Raw genomic sequence first — 20,553 nt, forward strand, 5'->3', positions numbered from 1 at the left:
CCTTGACACTGTGAGGCAGCAGTGCTAACCACTGAGCCACTGTGCTGCCTATAGTCAATAGACACTTACCAACAGGAATACTAGAAGAAGTTGATGGGGCATCAGTATTCATTCTGAAACTTGGCAAAAATGTAGGTGGATTGCTATCAGACCGAAATCCAGGACACTGTCTGCATACAATATGGGGCTGACTGAAAATGAATAGAAATATAAATGCAGTCAACCATGTAGAGATAGCAAACTGTATTTAAAAACTTTTACTGCAGAGCTTGTGAAACTCTTAAGGAGTCCCAAGAAAACAAATACAGAGAAGCAATGCATTAGAAGCAATTGATCCAATCATAAATCTTGCTTTGTACTCATTTACATTTCCCATTTTGCACCACTTGCATTTCATGTCTTCTGTCTCCATTAAAAAGCTGAGCTGAACCATCACACGCTCAAAATAAACTGAAGCAGTATCTCAAGTAGTTTTATTCAAAATGTCAGTTGGTACCACAGTTTGAACACCAGCCAGACGTCCTAGCCCCACTGCAGAGAATAAAACAAAGCAGAGGCTGATCCTCCAGTGTTGTACGGGGAGATTGCTGATCAGTCAAAATGTCCTTCAGAGGGCATGTTAAAATGACATTTGGTTGGTGGTCTTAGGTAAAAGAAAGATCCTACGGCACTAACTAAACAGCAGGGAAGTTTGCCCCTGCATCCTGACCATCACGATAACAAATTACCATGGAGTTCTGTGACATTGAGTGTGTGGAAGGTACTATATAATTGTAGGTACCTTAGTAAGTTTGTTCATTAAGCAGCTGAGCTACTCAGACCAGGATTCCTTAGTCTACAGCAAATTAGTGGATCTTAACCAATATACAAAACTGCAGAAAACAACTAACTTCAGTGCCCTGGATATGGGAGAGGGTAGACGAAAAGAAAATAAATTATCCAAGAGTCCTCTTCCTCACTGCCATTCAGTGACACCCACTTATCATTGATTATCCACTACACAATGCATTTTGAACACATTAAGCGGACAAAGTCAGTCCTGGTGACAGTACTCCCATGACTAATTGGTCCAATGACACCAACTGCTGATGCGTGCAACAAAACAGAATCATTCAGCCCCTCAAGCTTGTTCCACCATTTAATGACTCCTTGATAGCTCTGAACTCCATCCACCCACCTTGGCTCCAATCTTCCTGTACTTTTGGCCAGCAAAATCAATCACAGATTTAAAATAATTAGAGCTGACATCTACTGTTTTTTGTAAAAGTCTGCTCCACACCTTATACTGTGTGAAGAGGAGTTTCCTAATGTCTCCTGATAACCTGAGGGATTTTCAACTTATGTTTTTTGGCTGAGATTCAGCCCAACAGCAGAAAAAGCTTTACACTATCTATTCTACAAATTTATTTCAAAAGTTCTAAAAACAATGCTCAATCAAATTACTGCTAAACCCTCCAAATTTGGATAACACAGCATTAGAGAGAAGGTTGAGAGGTGACTTAATTAAGTCATGAAAGATAATCAGAAGGTTAGATAGGGTGGACAGTGAGAGCCTTCTTCCTCAGATGTTGTTGGCTAGCACGAGGGGACATAGCTTTAAATTGAGGGGTGATAAATATAGGATTGATGTCAAAGGTAGTTTCTTTACTCAGTAGTAGGGGCATGGAACACACTGCCTGCAACAGTAGTAGGCTCGCTAACTTTAAGGGCATTTAAATGGTCATTGGATAGGCATATGGATGAGAATGGATAGTGTAGAACAGATTTGTTCCACAGGTCAGCACAACATAGAGGATTGAAGGGCCTGTACTGCACTGTAATGTTCTAAGGTTCTAAAATAGATTTTAGGTTAGCTTATATAGCACATAACCAGCACTGAAGAGCTTGGACACCAAAGAAGCAACAGCTTCAGGAGAAGACAGAAAGGGAACTCCATTATTCATTCCAAAAAGTGAATATACATAACATGACAGCTGAAGTATTACAAGAACATGTCCTGAATTATGTCGGGGTGTTTCACAATAACGTTTAGCCAACTGTGGATACTGAATTTTCAGTCTGTGTATGTCCCCACTGCTTTGTAAAGGGCCAATAATTCATTACAAAGCAGGACATTTACTGCCGTTTAGTCACTGTACCAATTATTTTGCTTGCCTTAGGAATCTTTGAACTTCAGCACGAATGCTGATCAACAACTACCCTCTTTTACAAGGATCATCTGCTCCTCATGCATTTCTTATATGAAACAACAGATCTTTCAAAAACTCACCTAAAATCAGAAGATTCACTATCAACATCAGACAGTTCGAGAAAATCCTCGGAGCTGACTTCTTCATCGGAGAATGACCGCTTAATCTTAGGCTGTAACATGTCATGTGTGATTTTATTTCTGGCATCCATGCTTTGCAGTTCATCTCCACTGCGACACTTCTCTGAAATAGTAATTCACACACAAATGTGACCAAAACAAATCAAACCAGTACCATTATCTAGCACAGTAATTTCCTCTCCTCTCCCACTAGGGCAAGCAAAGAAATTTTCAGATAAGCAAGAAATAGGACCGGGAAATCAAGTTTACCAAATTCTGTCAAGAAATGTGCACACTTGGCATGTTTCCTGACAAGATCATATTTTCCACTCTGACATTTTAAAATTGTATTTCTTGTTGTTTGTTGCATTACTCCCTATTAACTATTATAGCTTTCTCAGAATTGCATTCCAATCCAGCAATGGAAAGTTAGTGGTAAAATTGCGAATGTTCTGCAAAATTCAATAAAGGAACCAAATTGGAAACAATCTTGCTTCTTGCATCTTGCATCTGTCATGTCCATTAACTCACTCAAAAGGTCAAAGCATGAATTCACACAACAATTACTGACTTAGCAACAGTATTATGTGGGAATTCAATTTCCTTCTAGATAAAGGGTTTTTTTTTTTAAAACCTCTGCAGCCTTAATTCATGCACTGAGAAAACTCAAATAACTGTCAAATTCAATGAAGGATAACCAAGAGCAAGATATGAATGAATTTACAATTTTGCTTTCCATAAATTACAGCTTTCAGCTTTAAGATGTATGTCCAACATTTCTCCATCTCTCCCAAATCACACAATATCAAACATTTGGAATATGTGACAGAGCATATTCTAACACAAACAAAATCAGTGTACATAAACTTAAGACAGCAATTACTTGCCTGGGTGTTGCAAAAGGTAAGCCTCTACCAGATTATTCACCATGTGGTTCTTGCTGATGCGTTCGACAGGACAACGGCACGTCGGACAGAGTGATGATCGCTCCATCCAGCCAGAGTAACATGCCGCGCAGAAAGAATGCATACATGGTTGAAGGCTGAAGGTGGTCAGGGGTGGGTAGACGGAAAGGTGGAATTAGACCTTATAGGGTTTATTGTTGGATAAAGCTTTTACATTTTGTGCTGCAGAGATTAAGCTTAATCACTCACATTTTTCAGAGTTACCATCACTCAAACAATACATTAACAACAAGCACAGGCTAGATTGAGAAGCTCTTGTTGTTATGCAGTTGTTAATACACCTACCTCAGTCAGGAGGCTCCAGTTCAAATCCCCCCTGGTTCAGAGCTGCATAATGATTTTTCTGAATCAGTTGATCAGAAAATATCCATGCTATAATGATGCATAACTACTGATCATACCCCAAATATACTATCCTTGGTAGCAATGCTGTTAATTCAGAAGCTCAACTTTTTCTGCCATTTTGTAGTGCCACCCACAAAGTCCACATTAGGAGGCTACATCTGGGTCTAAGACGCCACTGGAGCTGGACTGTTCAAAATATTGTGATGTTGCAGTCTTGAGTAGAATTTTAAATAAACTCCCACTGCAGCAAACTCTGCAGTGACTAGTACTTTATGAACTGGCATTCTTGATAAGCCAGCAAAAATTATATCTCTCAAATAATGTAGTATCATGACCTCCACAATGTCAGAGCAATCAGTTAAGATTGAGAGTGGGATGGCTCTCTACTGCTAAGTTTTATTTAAGGTAAAGTTACAATATTGTTTAAGTGATTTATGCTGTAAATAAAATATAACAGTGATGTGTATACCCCTGCAATACGTTTCTATTACTTAGTGTGTTTTCCCATCAACGTGGACATCTTGATCAACGGCACGGTTAGCATTGCTGCCTCAGAGTACCAGAAACCCAGGTTCAATGCAACCCCTGGGTGACTGTGTGGAGTTTGCATGTTCTCCTTGTGTTTGCGTGAATTTCCTTAGGGTGCTCCAGTTTTTTCCCACAGGCCAAAGATGTGCAATTTAGGTGGATTGACCATGCTAAATTGCCCATAGTACCCAGAGATGTGCTGGCTAGGTAGATTAGCTATGGGAAATGCAAGGTTTCAGGGATGGGGGATGCTGTTTGGAGGGGTGGTGTGGACTCAATGGGCCGAATGGCCTGCTTTCACACAGTAGAGATTCTATGATCCAGAATATTTAATCAACTGGTACACACCTGGGTCCCATTAGGTACCTGTTAATAAAATGTTTGCTGTGTTTCAAAACAATCAAATGTTGGAAACATAGCTCATCTCATAAAAGATGGAGAGTAGTAAGGACATGGAATGCATTGCCTGCAATTGTAGTATATTCGCCAAATTTAAGTTCATTGAAGTCTTCATTGGACAGGCATATGGATGTAAATAGAATAGTGTAGATGGATGGGCGTCAGATTAGTAAGACAGGGCGGCGCAACATCGAGGGCCGAAGGACCTGTACCTGTTCTATTTAAAACTTTCACATCTCAATGTACCTGACACAGTCATGCAACAAGTCTTGACAGATGATACAGGTGAGCGTTTCCTCCATTTTATCTGGCTGCTTTCCTTCAGAGGTCACTTGATCCTCACGTGTAATGTTTGAACTTTGACTCTCATTGATCAGCAATGGATCTGAAACTCCATATGTCTCTACCAAAATGTTATACAAGAAAAAGGTATTTTATAGCAGATGCAAATATTAAAAATCACACAAAGCTTATGTGTTGAGTTGGACAAAAGAAACACAGAATCCAATCTTTGAATTTAAAAAGAAAGTAAATGCTGGAAATGAAAAGTGGGCCTATCACCATCTGAATAGTGAAAGCTCCAGTGCAGGCATAATGGGCTAAAAGGCCTTCTGCTGTGTTGTGTGAATCTATGTTAATACGTCATGTATAGACCTACATAAATTTAAAAATGATTCAAACTGCAAATGCACTGTCACATTTTTGTTCCAAAATTTTAATGCAGGACGTTAATTATCCCCCCCCCTTTTCCTGGTAGGTTGTGCTCTTCTGCGCATAGGTACCACACTTCTCAATGATATCCACATTATGCAGGCATAATTGGAAAGCAATTGGAAGTTGAAGCTTTGTCTGAAATTTCCTTACAATTTAGCTCAGACAGTAAAGATCTGGACAGATCTATGGAATGGGGAAAAGGGGTTTGGAGGAGTTGTGTAGCGTCAGGTGCTCATATTAGTCAACTCAGGAAATAAACTCTAAATCCTCAATAGTCAAAGCTGCAAAATAAACACTTGCCCATTTTGTGTTTCTTTTTGGTTGGTTCCAGGTCTTCCTCTTTCTCCAAGGCACCTGGATATGACGACTTTGGGGCTTCAGGTCCTGATGTGCTTTCTACATTCACCTGAATCCTTGAAGGTGATAAAGCAGGACTAGGCATCTTTGGACATGAAGTCCAAAATGTTGGACTACATTTAGGTCCATGTGCAAACATTGAAGATCTAGCAGTAGTGGCCACAGGTTCTGTTGAGGAAGTGCATGGCTCCACTGTGGAAGTAATAGGCTGATCAGTGTCAGAGTTTGCTCCAGAGGTACAGAATGGATCGTAGTAAGACGTGCATGGCTGTGGTTCCTCTCGGAAAGGGTGTTCAGCTTGTTTTGAACAAAGTGGGGAAATGACTGCTGTTTGGTCGTTGTTGCTGTCCAAACTTGAGGTTTCTTTAAAAACACTGCAAGAGGATCCTGTACACAAAAATTATTTGAGAGTACATGATAACGCATTTTCAGATTGACATTAAGTCAATTCACCCCTCACTAAAAAGCCTTTTTGCTTATGGAATACTATCTGCATGAAACTGTATGAACTGCGAAGATATGTAAACAAAATAAGAAATATCCAAGAATGTTACAACACAGAGGCAGCCATTGTCTCGGTACTTGTCCTCTGAAAGAACTGACCAACAGTCTAATTCTTAGCCAATTTGCCACACATTTTGGTCCAAAATTTCTTAATTTTTCAAATATTTATCTGTCTGAACATTTAATTCTGTCTTGTAATATAAGTCACTAGGTTCACAAGATACCTTGTAAGTCTTACAGCATAGTAACAGACCAAACTATCCTCTGCTGGTGTTTGATCTCCATATAAGCCTTCTCCTACCCTATTTCACTCCATCAATGACAGAATTAAACATTTTTCTTCATATGTTATTACAACTAGAGAAAGTTCACTTGCATTACTTTATTTCCATTAAAATCTAACAAACAATTCTTAATTACCCATTGGTTCTTCCATGATTCCCTCTTCAGATTTCAGTGCTTTGTACAAATAGGCAACATCTAGAATATAAATTAAAGAGAAATGATAATGGAAAAGGCTACTTCCTTTCATTAAAACCAAAAGATATAGTGCAATAACACTGAATTGTAAAACATCCTTTGGAGTTGACTGGTAGTTTGCCAATGACGCAGGGATACTGAATGGATAGAGGATAAAGTAAGGTATTCAAGTAGTTCATTTATAATAACATCCTCCTGGAAGTTAGTATTGTATGTACTGCAGGTGTCACCAAAGCCAAACTTAGCTACAAATCTTCCTTGAAGTTTAGGGTCACAAAAGGACCTATTGAATGTAAGATTGACTGGTATCTATTAGGCTGTTTACCCAATGCAAATAAATCTTACAAATACAAATCAGTTTTTCCTCAATGCTCACAAACTAATAACGCTTGGCAGAGAACACAGTCACTATCACTGTCAATACTAAGATCCATATGACACCTGGAGTAAGAATGCCTCATATTCCACCTTGGGACCACATGGGATCAATGTGGATTTCAACAGTTTTCTTATTTCCCCTACCCCCACATTATCCCAGTCCCAAGCCGCTAACTCGGCACTGCCCTCCTGACCTGCCCATCGCCTTTCCTATTTATCCGCTCCACTCTCCTCTCCGACCTATCACCTTAGCCTTACCTTCATCTACCTATTGCATTCTCAGCTACCTTCCCCCTCGCCCCACACCCCTCCCATATATCTCTCAGCCCCTTAGCCACAAGCCTCGTTCCTGAAGAAGGGCTTATGCCCGAAACATCGATTTGCCTGCTCCTCGGGTGCTGCGTGACCTGCTATGCTTTTCCAGCACCACACTTTCGACTCCAATCTCCAGCATCTGCAGCCTTCACTTTCTACTATACAATTAGAGAAGGATCAAAGTGAACATAGGACTCTTAGAAAATGAATATGGAACAAGGAAATAGCAGTGGAGTTAAAGAGATTTTTTTGCATCAGTCAATTCAGCGGAAGAGACTTTGAATCTAAAGAATTCAGGAAAGGAATTAAGTACCATAACCCAAGTAGTAGTATTAGGCAAACTAATGGGTCTCTAGATCGGTAAGAGACCCTAATCCTGAGGGCTTACATTCTAGCATCATAAAAGCAGCAGCTACAGACAGTGGATGCATTGGTTGTAGTTTTCCAAAAAATTCTTCAATTCTGGAGAAATGCCAGAGAACTGGAAAACTGCAAATGTGCCAACCATATTTTAAAAAAATAGAAGTGGGGCTGCAAAAAAGCAAATATGATTAGTTTAGCATCAATCGTTCATAAAGTATTGGAATCAATTATGGAGGTAATAGCAGACCATTTAGAAAATCATAATCTAATCAAGCAGAGTTGGCATGGTTTCATGGAAGGGAAATATTACCTGACTCATTTATTAGAGTTTTGCAAGGAAGTCTCAACCAGACTTCCAGGTGTTCAACAAAGTACCTCACAAAGTTTAAGACAAGAGCCCCCAATGCTGAAGGTAGTGTACTGACATGGATAGAAAATTGGCTAATGGATAGGAAACAGCGAATGGGGATAACAGATTATTTTTCAGGTTGATAATCTGTAACCAGTGGGGTCCCACAGGGATCAGTGTTGGGACTGCCACCTTTTACAATTTACATAAACGACTTGGAAGAAATCAATGAATGTACCGCAGCTAAATTTGCAGATGACACAAAAGGCAGGATATGAGAGGAATCCAAATAGTTTACAGAGATATTGATAGGGCAAAATAACTGTACTTCTAATACCAACATTTTGCCCAATGTGGAAAAAAAATGTAAAGCTAATAAAAACAATAGAACAGTATTACAAAAAAGGCAGCGCACACCAAAAAGAAAAAACTGCAGAAAGTGTTGACATAAAGGGACTTGGAAAGACTTGGACACACTACACAGGTGCAGCAGGTAATCAGGAAAGCTAGTACAGGTTAGGCAGTTTGGAAGGCAAATGAAATGTCAGCATTCCTTTTAGGAGGGCTAGAATACAAGAGCAGAGATGTACTGCTGAGCTGTGCAAGGGTCTGATTAGATTTCAGTTGGAATTTTGAGAGCAGTTTTGGGCTCCATATCCAAGAAAGGATGTATTAGTTTTGGAGGGCATCCAGAAGTGGTTTACAAGAACAATCCTGAAGGCGAAAGGCTCATCATATTAGGAGCGGTTGAAGACTCTGGGGCTGTACACAATGGAATTTAGAATGTGGAAGGAGGCATCTAACTGAAGCTTAGAATTCCGAGAGGTCTGGACAGAGTGGACCTAGAGATAAAGAAAGAGGTTAGGACCTGATGGCTGAAAAATGTGTTGCTGGAAAAGCGCAGCAGGTCAGGCAGCATCCAAGGAGCAGGAGAATCGACATTTTGGGCATAAGCCCTTCTTCAGGCACCCTCCTTGGATGCTGCCTGACCTGCTGCGCTTTTCCAGCAACACATTTTTCAGCTCTGATCTCCAGCATCTGCAGTCCTCGCTTTCTCCTAGGACCTGATGGCAGAATTTCAGACTGAGGAATGACTTTTTCGAAACAAAAACATGAATTGCTGGAAAAGCTCAGCAGATTTGACAGCATATGTGGAAAGAAATCAGAGTTAATGTTTTGGGTCAAGTGACCCTTCAAAATATTTTAGTATTGACGCGAGGAGGAATTTCTTCAGAAGACGGTTTCTTAATGAAAGTCATTGCCTTAGAGGGCTATAGAGGCCAAGTCATCAAGGGTATTTAAGACAGGCAGATAGGTTCTTGATTACTAAATGGATCAAGGATGACAGGAAGAAACAGGATAACGGGGTGGAGAAACATATCAGCCATGATTCAATGGCAGAGACTCAATAGGCCAGATGACCTAATTCTGCTCTTTTCCTTATGGTCTATACTGTTATAATTCTGGCCCTTATTTCAAGGGGTTTGGAGTATCAAGAGTCAGGAAATCTTACTGCAACCATACAAGGTGCTGGTGAGAATGTTTTGGTTCCCTTATTTCAAGAGAAGATTTTATTTCATTGGAGGCAGTTCAGAGAAGGTTCACTAGGATGATCACTGGTCTGGAGGTATTGTCTTATGAGCAAGGTTACAGAGCTTGTCACTCTATTCATTGGAAATTTAGAAAAATGAGAGTGGTCTCATTGAAACATATAGGATTAAAGGTGCTTGACAAGGTAAATGCTCAGAGGACATTTCCCATAATGGGAGAGCCTAGGATCAGAGGATAGTCTCAGAATAAAGGGTTGCCAATTTAAGATTGCAAAGGGAGGAATATCTTCTCTCAAAGGGTTTAGTGTCTTTGGATCTCTTTGCCACAGAGAGCTGCAGGGACAGAGTCCTAGTGTATATTTATGCAGAAATCGATAGATTCTTGATCTATAGGGGATTCAAGAGTTATGAGGAAGGGGCAGGAAAGCAAGTGTGAGAAGTACTGGATCAGTCAAGTTCCTACTGAATAGCAGAGCAGACTCAGGGGCCAAATGGCCTACTCCCAATTTACTTTTCATATGGTTTTAAAAATGCAGCACAAGGTCACAAGCTAAATTAAAACTTAGTCAAAGAGGTTGGTCTGAATAAGTTTAAAAGAGTAAAAGCAAGGAAGATAATTGTTGAGGTTTAAGGAGGATGTTCCAGGGTTTGGGGCATAGGTAACTGAAAGCATGATTACCAGTAGTGGAGCAAATAACATTGGGATGTACAAGAGGTCAGAATTTGAAGAATGCTGATAGCTCAGATAATTGTGGAGATGAAGATGATTACAGAGATTGGGAAGGATGAAATCAGGGAAGGATTTGTAAGCAAGGCTGAGAATACTTAAATCAAGAATGTGCTTGACCAAGAGCCAGGTTTAGGTAATGTTCCCTCAAAGCTGCAGAGGTTCCAGTGTCCCACGCATGCTGATTGGTGACAGCCTGTAATCTCAGCACTGACTTCTGGTTCCAGAAGCCACGCAGCCGGGAAGAAAATTAGAGGGAACACTGATGACTGGTCAAAGGGACTTGGTATGAGTTAGGCTTGGGAAACACTTTTGGACAACTTTAAGTTTAAAAAAATAGAATGTGGTAGACTGGCCAGGGGTGCAATGGAATAGTTATGTTTCAAGGGAACAGAGGGTTTGGAAAAGAGGGTTTCAGCAGATGACCTGAGACTGAGTGGAGTAATGTTACAGAAGTAAAAATAAGTCAGATTAGTGAAGGCAAGAATGTAGTTTGCAACAAGGTGGCTCAGTGGTTAGCACTGCTGCCTCACAGCGCCAGGGTCCTGGGTTCAATTCCATCCTCAGGCAACTGTCTATCTGTGTGGAGTTTGCACATTCTCCCAGTCCGTGTGGGTCTCCTCTGGGTGCTATGGTTTCCTACCACAGTCGCAAAAGTGCAGGTTAGGTGGATAGGCTACGCTAAATTGCCCAGAGACATGCAGGTCAGGTGGATTAGCCATGGGAAATGTAGGGTTACCGGAATGGGGTGAGTCTGGATGGCATACTCTGGGGGTGTGATGTGGACTCAATGGGCCAAATGGCCTGTGTCCACAGTGTAGGGATTCTATTCTATGCAGCTCATGTCAAAGCCAATTATGCTTTTGATGTTGCAAACTGTCTTGACTGATTATGTCTCAGGGAGAGGGGTGAAATTAGAAGGGGGTTTGGAGCAGGGACCAAAAACAAAGGCATCAGTTTTCCATTTTGGAATATTTAACTTTACAGGAGATTTTGCTAATTCAGTACCAGCTGTCAAATAAGTTGTCTGCTATCTTAGCAACAAATCTTACTTAGCAGAGAACATTAACTAGCCAAAAATAACAGCCAACTACAAAGCAGGTTTCTTACTTAGCGGCTTCACAGGTTGCAACCCAATCACATCCAAACAAACCGGAAATGGGATCATTCAAACTATGGGTGATACTTTTAATTATTGTAACCTTACTTTGATCTGGCTCATTCTTCCTGTAGACAACGTAAATGGCATCTCCATTCTGCAATGGATACGTCTGTTTCTTCACTACTTTGGACTTGTTGATGACTGTTCCATTGGTGCTGAAAACAAGAACATATGTAGTCTTCAACCTTCTTGGTAAAGGAGGCACATCAAACCTGCACTCACCAGACTGTCAAAGCCCATGGCTTTCATCATCATTTGGAAATTATGCCATGCTCAACTTTAAAACCCTTCATTTCTTTTAAACATTACAATGAACAAGGTGACATTCTGGTAATTCCCTCCACACTAATTCTGAAGGCCTAAGTTAAATACTAAGTAAAACAAGATGCCACTGTTGTTGGCTTGTGTAGCAGCAATAATGTGAATGTTAGGCCACAACAGTGGTGCTCACACCTAACTTGCACAGGACTGCTTCACAGCCAAAATCCTGTAAACAACCCCCAAACACAAGGTATAAACACCTTGAACATTGCATCATCTGATTAGAGAATAAAATCAACTTTGAATTAGGAATATTAGGGTTCAGAAATACCATTTGACCCTTTTAGCCAGCTCTTCTATTCAATGTCAGAAGTCAGACAACACCAGGTTTAGTCCAACAGGTTTATTTGAAATCACAAGCTTTTGCAGCATTGCCCCTTTGTCAGGTGGAGAGAGAGAAGCACACAGTTTATAGGCAGAGAGATCTAAAGATCATACAAATGGTGTGCATGGTGTGTCGACTGGGCAAATAATAGCTTTCTGCAGTTGATCAAGTGTCAAATGGTGTGTGTAAAATGTTAACAGCCAAATACCAAGTGAAGGGATGACCTATAATTTGATTAAATGAGACAGAGATAATTACAAAAGATTAAAAATAAGGTGGTGCTGGAGATAAACCAAATGACTGGAATAACATAACAGGTATAACAGTTGCATGGGAAAAAGTGAGGACTGCAGATGCTGGAGATCAGAGCTGAAAATTTGTTGCTGGAAAAGCGCAGGTCAGGCAGCATCCAAGGAACAGGAGAATCGACGTTTCGGGCATAAGCCCTTCTTCAGGGTTCTCCTGTTCCTTGGATGCTGCCTGACCTGCTGCGCTTTTCCAGCAACACATTTTCAGCTAAGAGTTGCATGCCAAGGGTCTAACCAAATTAATAAGTAATCTAAAACTGTAGAAACTGAGATAAAGCGAGCATAACAATTTATCAATGCGATGGTGTCAAAACAGGACAGTAAGGAAGGTTTTACAGATACAGAAGTGTGGTGGGCTTATACATAGTGCGACATGAACCCAAAAATCATGGTTCAGGCGGTCTTCATTAATATGGAACTTGGTTATCAGTTTCTGCTTGGTGAACATTTGGCTGAAGAACGGAAGCCTAATTTCCTTGACTGCTGAAGCGTTCGACTGGGAGGGACATTCCTGGCGCTCTTTGACATGTTATTTGCAGTCTTTAACGAGTCATTGACGATGATGAGCATCTCACCAAGATCATCCTTATGTCTGCACTTCTCACCTTCAAACAACCATCAAACCTTAAAAAGAGACCATTGCTCTCAGTAAACTACCCAGCCTTCAGGACAACATCGACCACAACACCACACAATCCTGCCACAACAACCTCTGCAGGACATGTCAGATCATTGACATGGATACTACCATCATTCATAGGAACACCAGCCACCATGCACGTGGCAGATACTCATGTGACCCAGTCAACATTGTCTCTCTCATGTGCTGCAGGCAAGGTCCCCCCAAATAATAGTACATTGGTGAGACCATGCATATACTACAACAATGGATGAATGGACATTGCACAACAATTGCCAGATAGGAATGTTCCCTCTCAAACAGGGAACGCTTCAGTGGTCAAGGACATTCAGCCTCCCATCTCTCTACCTTAGTTTTTACAGTTTTGAATTATTACTTTGGTTAGACCCTCAGCATATGACTCTTATACCTATTATTTTATTCCAGCCATTTGATTTGACTCCAGTACCATCTTAATTTTTTGTAATTCTCTCTGCCTCATTTAATCAGATTGTAGGTCATCCCTTCACTTGATATTCAGCTGTTGACATTTTACACACACCATCTGACACTCTAGAGACCTATTATTTGGTCAAGCATCACTCCATGCACACCATTTGTATGATCTTTTGATTTCTCTGCCCATACGTTGTGCGCTTCTCTCACTTCACCTGACAAGGAAGCAATGCTCCAAAAGTTTGTGATTTCAGATAAACCTGTTGGACTATAACCTGGTGTTGCCTGACTTCTGACCTTGCTCACCCCAGTCCAACACTGGCATCTCCACATCGTGGCTTCCATTCAGTGAGATCATGGTTAATCTGCTCCACTTCCCTGTCTCTCCACTACATCAGCCTCAACTCTCTTGTCTATTCAGAATCAAAATAGCTCCACCTTGAGTAAACTTAATCACTCGGCCTCCACATCCCTCAGGGAAAAAAAGAATTCATCTCAGTTTAAGAATGAGAGGTCAGCCTTTTTAAAAAGCCATGGTCCCTAGTTCTAGAGCTCCTCACAAAAGAAATATCTTCCCAGTCTCCATTCTATGAAGTCCCCTCAAAACCTTCAATGTTTCAAATGCAGCATCTCTCATTTTCCCAAATTCCAGTGGCTATAGGTCCCCTTAAATGATAAGCTTTCCAGTAATAGGTCCAGCAAGTTTTCTTGAAACTCCCTCTGAAGTAATAATTTCCTGTTTGGAAAACAAACTGTATACAGTACTGCAAACGTGGTTTCACCAAAGCTCTGCACAGCTGCACTAAAACTTCCTACTTTTATATGCCATTACCCTTGTAACAAATGACATTTGCTTTTCTAATCACTTGCTGTACCAGCATATTAACATTTTATAATTCACGTAAAGGGGCTCACTAATCACTCTGTACCTTAGATCTGCAATCTCTATTTAAATAGTAAATTGCTTTCTACTCGACTTGTCAAAAGCTGGAGGTTACCAAGAAGGACACGATACAAAGACACAAGAGAAGAGCTGGTCAGAGTTAATGGAAGGAGAGCCGAACAGACAAGGTGGTGGAACAGCAATGACAGGTGTTTCTGGGGATAATTCAGGAAGTGCAGCAGAAATTCATTGTAAAGAGGAAGAAACATACTAAGGGGAGGGTAAGGCAACCATGGCTGATGAGGGAAGCCAGGGATAGCATAAAAGAAAAAGCATATAATGTGGTGAAGATTAGTGGGAAGTCAGGGGATTGAGAAGCCTTTAAAAACTAGCTGAGCATAACTTAAAAAAATCAATAGAGATGAAAGAGTGTAAGCTAGCTAGTAATATAAAAGATGATCAAGAGTTTTTCAGATATCTAAAAAAAAGAGTAAGTTAGACACAGAAGGCTGAGTGGACATATCTATTTGGATTTCCGGAAAGTCTTTACCAGGTAGTGTTGAGAGAGCCAGGAGGCTGCCAAAAGACCTGGATATGCTAGGCAAGTGGGCAAACAAGTGGCAGATGAAATATGATGTGGGATAGTGACAGGTTTATATACTTTGGTAGGAAGAACAGAGGTGAGGACAATTTTCTACATGGAGAGAGGCTTCTGAAATCTGAAGCATAAAGGGACTTGGAAGTTCTAGTTCAGGATCCTCTTTAATGTTAACATGCAAGTTCAGTTGGCAGTTAGGAAGTTAAATGCAATGTTCGCATTCATTTCAAGAGGGCTAGAATACAAGAGCAGCAATGTACTGCTGAAGCCCTAAAAGGGTCTGGTCAGACAGCATTTGGAATATTGACAATGGCTTTGGGCCCTGTATCCAAGGAAGAGTGTACTGGCATTGGAAGGGGTCCATAGAAGGTTTACAAGAATGATCCCAGGGATGAATGACTTGTCATGAGAAATAGCAGAGGACTGGGAATACATGAAAGAACTTAGAATGATGAGGGAAACTGATTGAAACTTAATGGGGTCATGGATCACACGGAGAAGGCAGGGGAATGGGGTTGAGAAACATATCAGCCATGATCAAGTGCTGCAGCAGACTCAATGGGTCCAAAGGCCTAGTTCACCTTCAATATCTTATGTTCTTATGGAGACTTCTTTTCAATTTCACCCCTTGCCTGAGGCATAGAAGCTCTTCCTGTTTTACTTGTTTAATTCATGCAAATTGTTTAATTATGCTCTGTAAATTTAGCAAGTTGCAATGAGGCTAAAATTTGATTCCAGAGCTAAGCCTGGAAAATTGAACTACATAATTCTTGAATTTACTACTGTACAGTGTATAAATCCAGTTGGTGTTGTTATTGTATTTTTTAAAAGCACCCTTAGATTGGTCCACAGAGCATTCTTTAAAACTATCTGGCTTTAATTTGAATGTTTAGATTGGGACTTCAGCTTTCCAAACATATCTATTTCTAATTGTTGGAAGTCAGTACATTCATGTTAATGAATCAAACTCTGACCCAAGCAGAACAATTTTAAAGTTCAACCAGCCAAATGCTAGCTAATAGCACCATAAACTTACTTGGATGTTTAATGAACTCTACAGCCACCTACTGGCAACATACAACAATTTCAACAACGAAAAATTACCAGAACAAAATCTAATTGAAGAGTCATAAGAGCCATTTCACACAGGGAGTCGAAGAATTCAATTGGGTTACTGAATCTTTGGTGAAATTCAACATTAATTAGTTGCTGTATTTTGCACAAGCAGCCACAGAAAAAGTGCATTCTCTTTTCAGTTTTCTCATCAATTGCTAGAATTTGAGTTAATTTGAATACAGTTAAATCAGGGGTTTTAAAGTTTATCATTTTAACTTATAATTTTTGCAACAGTTTATCATTTTCAGATTTACTCTAAACTCAATGCTGCATCTAACATCACGGTCACAAAAAAGTAACCAAAAAATCACATCAACTCATTAGATAGTAATGCTTCAGTCATTTTTGTCATTTAACATTTCCAACTTAGATCTGTCATTCTCCAAATGGGAGAGGTTTGACTTCAATCTATGGACAGTATCAAAATCACTGGACTGGTTACCTTGTAACAATACAGCATGAATCAGAAGCAGGAAAAAGCTAGCTTTACACAAGTAAAGGATCTGAAATTCAATCCCAGCACAGCACTTCTATTCCACTAAAACGTGCATTTTTATCTTCAAAGAAGTAATTTTATCCCTGATGAGATTGCCACTTCAATGCCAAGTTGTTGACAGTTATGTTTATAGGTTAAATTCTGATACAAATAGGATCAAGCGCACCTAATTCATTTCAGGCTGGACTCTTGCATACAAAAGAGAGAAAAACTTTCATCCCAATTTTGATCTCTAGCAACAGCCAGACATCCACAAATAAACAACAGGTCTGTGTTGGATGCAGTGGTACCATCACAAGATAAACAAACTTCACTTTCAGAATATACTTTAAAAAACAGAAACAAAATGCTCAATCTAGAAAAAAAAAGGATGCAGTTTACCTTGTATCCTCTAACCACACTTGTCCAGTTTTCTCTCTAATTATTTTACAGTGGTCTCCAGAAACAAGTTTATTGCCAGGAAATGACAAGTCACAACCTATAAAAAACAGAACATTGATTTTAAATATAAAAAAGGTAATTTATTATATTACTTGCATAATTCAGGATTAGTCAGGTACAAAACTCTTCTCAAATTAAGATAGTTCACCATTAGTCAACTTTCAATATACAACGGAATTCCTCAAAAGGTGGTGGAAGCATCCAATAGTATTCTGAAAAAAGAACTTGATAATGACTTGAAGGGAAAATAATTACCAGTTACGGGAAATACCAGGTGAGTTTCTGAGTTGCTCTATCAAAAATCTTAAAATCTACAGTGTGAAAACAGGCCATTCGGCCCATTGAGTACACTCCCCCTCCCCCGGAAGAGCATCCCACCCTGATCCGCCTCCCCACCCTATCCCTGTAACCCTGCATTCCCCATGGCTAATCCATTTCGTCTGTACATCCCTGGACACTATGGGTAATTTATCATGACCAATGCATCTAACCTGCATATCTTTTGACTGTGGAAGGAAACCAGCACTGCCGGACAAACCAATACAGACATGGGGAGAATGTGCAAACTCATCACAGATAGTTGCCCCAGGGTGGAATCGAACCCAGGTCCCTGGCAATGTGAGGCAGCAAGGCTAAACACTGAGCCATCCTGCCACTTGGCTGGCAAAGCCACCATGAGCTGAATCTGCTTCTTCTGTGCTGTTTCATTTTGTTACCTAAAATTCTTATCATTTGGAGATAGTTCAATTTTCAATATTGCACCTCAGTGATTAACTAAAATAGACCTGTTCCAATTCTATATGCAAAACCATGTTAGAGTTGCTCTTTAAATAGAAGCAAGCAGAAAATCCCAAGGCAGCATTCCTTCTGTCAATCCCATACAGAACTCATATTCTCTAACTGATGTCATACACAACCCCCAATAAAGTGATTTACATCATTTTCCTTCTTTAAACCAATATGGAAACTATTTCCAATCTGTGCATGATTCAGGAATAAAAAGGATACAAACCTCATCTTTAAAAGAATTCATTTCCGATATCAATAATCAGAAACAGGTCCATGCCCAATCACAAATATTGGACTTCTGTAGAGGGGTTATATAAATTATAATTTGAGAAAGGTAAAGGGCTAATTTACTAATCAACTCTCTTCGCTATATTAAGAGTTTATCAAAATTAATTTTAAATACCATGCTCATCTCTCTAACAATTGGGAGAAAGTGAGGACTGCAATTGCTGGAGATCAGAGTCTTTTTCAGCACGACACTCTTCGACTCATTTCTCTAGCATCAAATGTCAGATTTCATTATAATGTAATACAATTTTAAGCACTGAAAGCTTCTGATTTCTTGCCAGTGTGATGATACTATGGCTTTTTACAGGTGTATTTTGTCGTGGTATTTTTATGGAAAGGTTCAGAGCCATAAATGCCAATCAGTCTCTCCAAGCCAATAAAGTAAACTTCTTGTGAGGCCATGGTTTTTTTTTAAATGTTGGACCAGCAGAAGCCACATGAATGGGTGGAGTCAGGTTCCCACAAAACCAGGGTTTTAGTTTAACTTTCAGCAGTTGTTGCATTTTGAATTTGGCCGTGGAATTAGTTTCTTTTCCAGAATTTTCTGTTACAGAGAAAAGGTGGGGTTCTCTTTCTGCTGCCAGAATCGCATGTGAGACAATGAGTTTTGCTGATTTTGCCTTTGCCAAGTACTGTATCTGTTTGTGAGATGTTCCTATATTGGAACAATTGCTGTTTGGTAGTTAAATAATCCATTATTCTGTTAAGTTTTCCATTAAAGTTAAAGTTAGACTAAGTCTTCTTTCTTTAATTGCAGGGTAATAATAAAGTGTGTTTTGCTTAAGCTGGGTAGTGTGACCAAACAAATTACATCTGGAACACAGCACCTATACTTGCCTATATATAGGATAAAAGTTAAGATTTAGGCTACCTCCTAAATTTGATCTGGTGTTTGATCTAGTCCACAACACCAAAAACAGGCCATCAGCCTGCCCAACTGTTATCAGCCTTGCTTTTTGTTCCAAACAATTAGTCTACGATCTTATCGGGACTGCAGCAGAATATGTGCATCAGATGCATTGAAAGAACTCAGCTGGTAGCACTCAAGTCAGAAGGTTGTGGATTCAAGTCCCACTCATGGCTCTGTACATCGTAGGCCAAATTCTGGTGAAGTATCAAGGAATGTCTCACATCGTGCCTGGGTCAATATCTATATACCCTCAATCATCACCAGAAAATTAGATTATCTAATCCTTGTCACACTGTCTGTTGAAGCTTGTTGTGCAGATTTTGGCTGTTGCTGTTCTTAAGTTATAAAGTAATTATACTTCAATTGTCTGTAATGCACCTTTGAGGTGTCCAAAGATTGTGAAAGGTGCTGAAGAAAAACATATTTTCATTTCTGAGGTGTGTCTGTGCATCATGACATAACCACCAACAATCATGGAATGGAAGTGCTTCCTTTTAAGGAAAGATAAAACAAACAATAAGGTGCACTTGAATCTGGAGGTGCTAAATATTAAAAACTGGTCAATCACATTTGGAAAGCACAACACAATCTCTAGAAGTACTAAATCAAAGCCAACTTGATAAGGTTTGGACAGCTGCCCTCAAGGGAAAACAAAAGGAAAGTAAAGAGGTCTCCAAGCCCTCTGTTTCTTCCTCTCACCTTACATTGAAAAAGGTGAGTTTAGAGATACCCTTGAGGAAACAGAAACAGATTAACAGATTTTGCAGAGTAAATCAGAGGTTCAACTTGACACAAGAACAATATACAAGATACAAGTTCTTCACACTTCTTGCATATATGGAACAGCCTGCAGGGGGAGTTTGTGAAATCCCAGGATGATACAGATATTGGCAGTAACGTTAATCAGCAGTATGGGGCAGGGGGAAGAAAGAGAGATGTAAATTTGTGAATGTGGTGCACATGAACACTTTATTGCAATCTCATTGCTGAATGTTTTCAAAAACATAGTAGTAGATAGGAAGTGACAGGCTTACTAAATGTCATCATGTTGGAGGTGCTTCATAAATGTAAGTCGTTGTAGTAGTAAGTTATGGTCATGGAGACTGCTTAAAAGAGATTTCCTGAAAATTGTACATGGATAATTTACCCATTATAAGCAGCTGGAAACATGATGCAGCAGGTCATGCTATCAGACAAAGCAGGTGAAAACTATCATTTACAAGATTTCTCTCTCATTTTGTAAGGAGGTTTTAAGCCTGATTTTAATTTAATCTTCCCAACTCTCTCAACAAATCAATTGTAACACGGAGTAACTGATTAATAAATCTGTTAGGTCCAATCACCAATTGGTGATGGGTTAGGGTTAGGCTCTTGGCTCATCTCTCATCTCCCAGACCATCCACAACCTCATCACCTCTGGGGATCTCCCATCTACAGCATCATCTCCCAGACCATCCACAACCTCTTCACCTCCAGGGATCTCCCACCCGCAGCCTCCAACCTCATTGTCTGTGAATTCTGCACTTCCCGATTCGACCTCCTACTGAAGATTCACAAAC

At 40.0% G+C, this 20,553-nt stretch overlaps 1 protein-coding gene across 1 annotated transcript in view; it reads right to left on the reverse strand.

Moving 5' to 3' along the window:
* chfr (checkpoint with forkhead and ring finger domains, E3 ubiquitin protein ligase) overlaps positions 1-20,553 on the reverse strand; it is a 104,909-nt gene that overhangs the window by 21,976 nt on the left and 62,380 nt on the right. Inside the window, exons 2-9 of the mRNA XM_043715443.1 lie at positions 16,948-17,044; positions 11,490-11,599; positions 6,541-6,600; positions 5,560-6,003; positions 4,792-4,948; positions 3,196-3,350; positions 2,270-2,432; positions 70-191 (exon numbers count right to left, since the gene is read on the reverse strand). Coding sequence (XP_043571378.1) covers positions 70-191; positions 2,270-2,432; positions 3,196-3,350; positions 4,792-4,948; positions 5,560-6,003; positions 6,541-6,600; positions 11,490-11,599; positions 16,948-17,044 — 1,308 coding nt within the window. The remainder of the gene's footprint in view (positions 1-69; positions 192-2,269; positions 2,433-3,195; positions 3,351-4,791; positions 4,949-5,559; positions 6,004-6,540; positions 6,601-11,489; positions 11,600-16,947; positions 17,045-20,553) is intronic.

The sequence above is a fragment of the Chiloscyllium plagiosum genome, chromosome 25 (genome assembly GCF_004010195.1).
Source record: "Chiloscyllium plagiosum isolate BGI_BamShark_2017 chromosome 25, ASM401019v2, whole genome shotgun sequence".
Taxonomy (NCBI): domain Eukaryota; kingdom Metazoa; phylum Chordata; class Chondrichthyes; order Orectolobiformes; family Hemiscylliidae; genus Chiloscyllium; species Chiloscyllium plagiosum.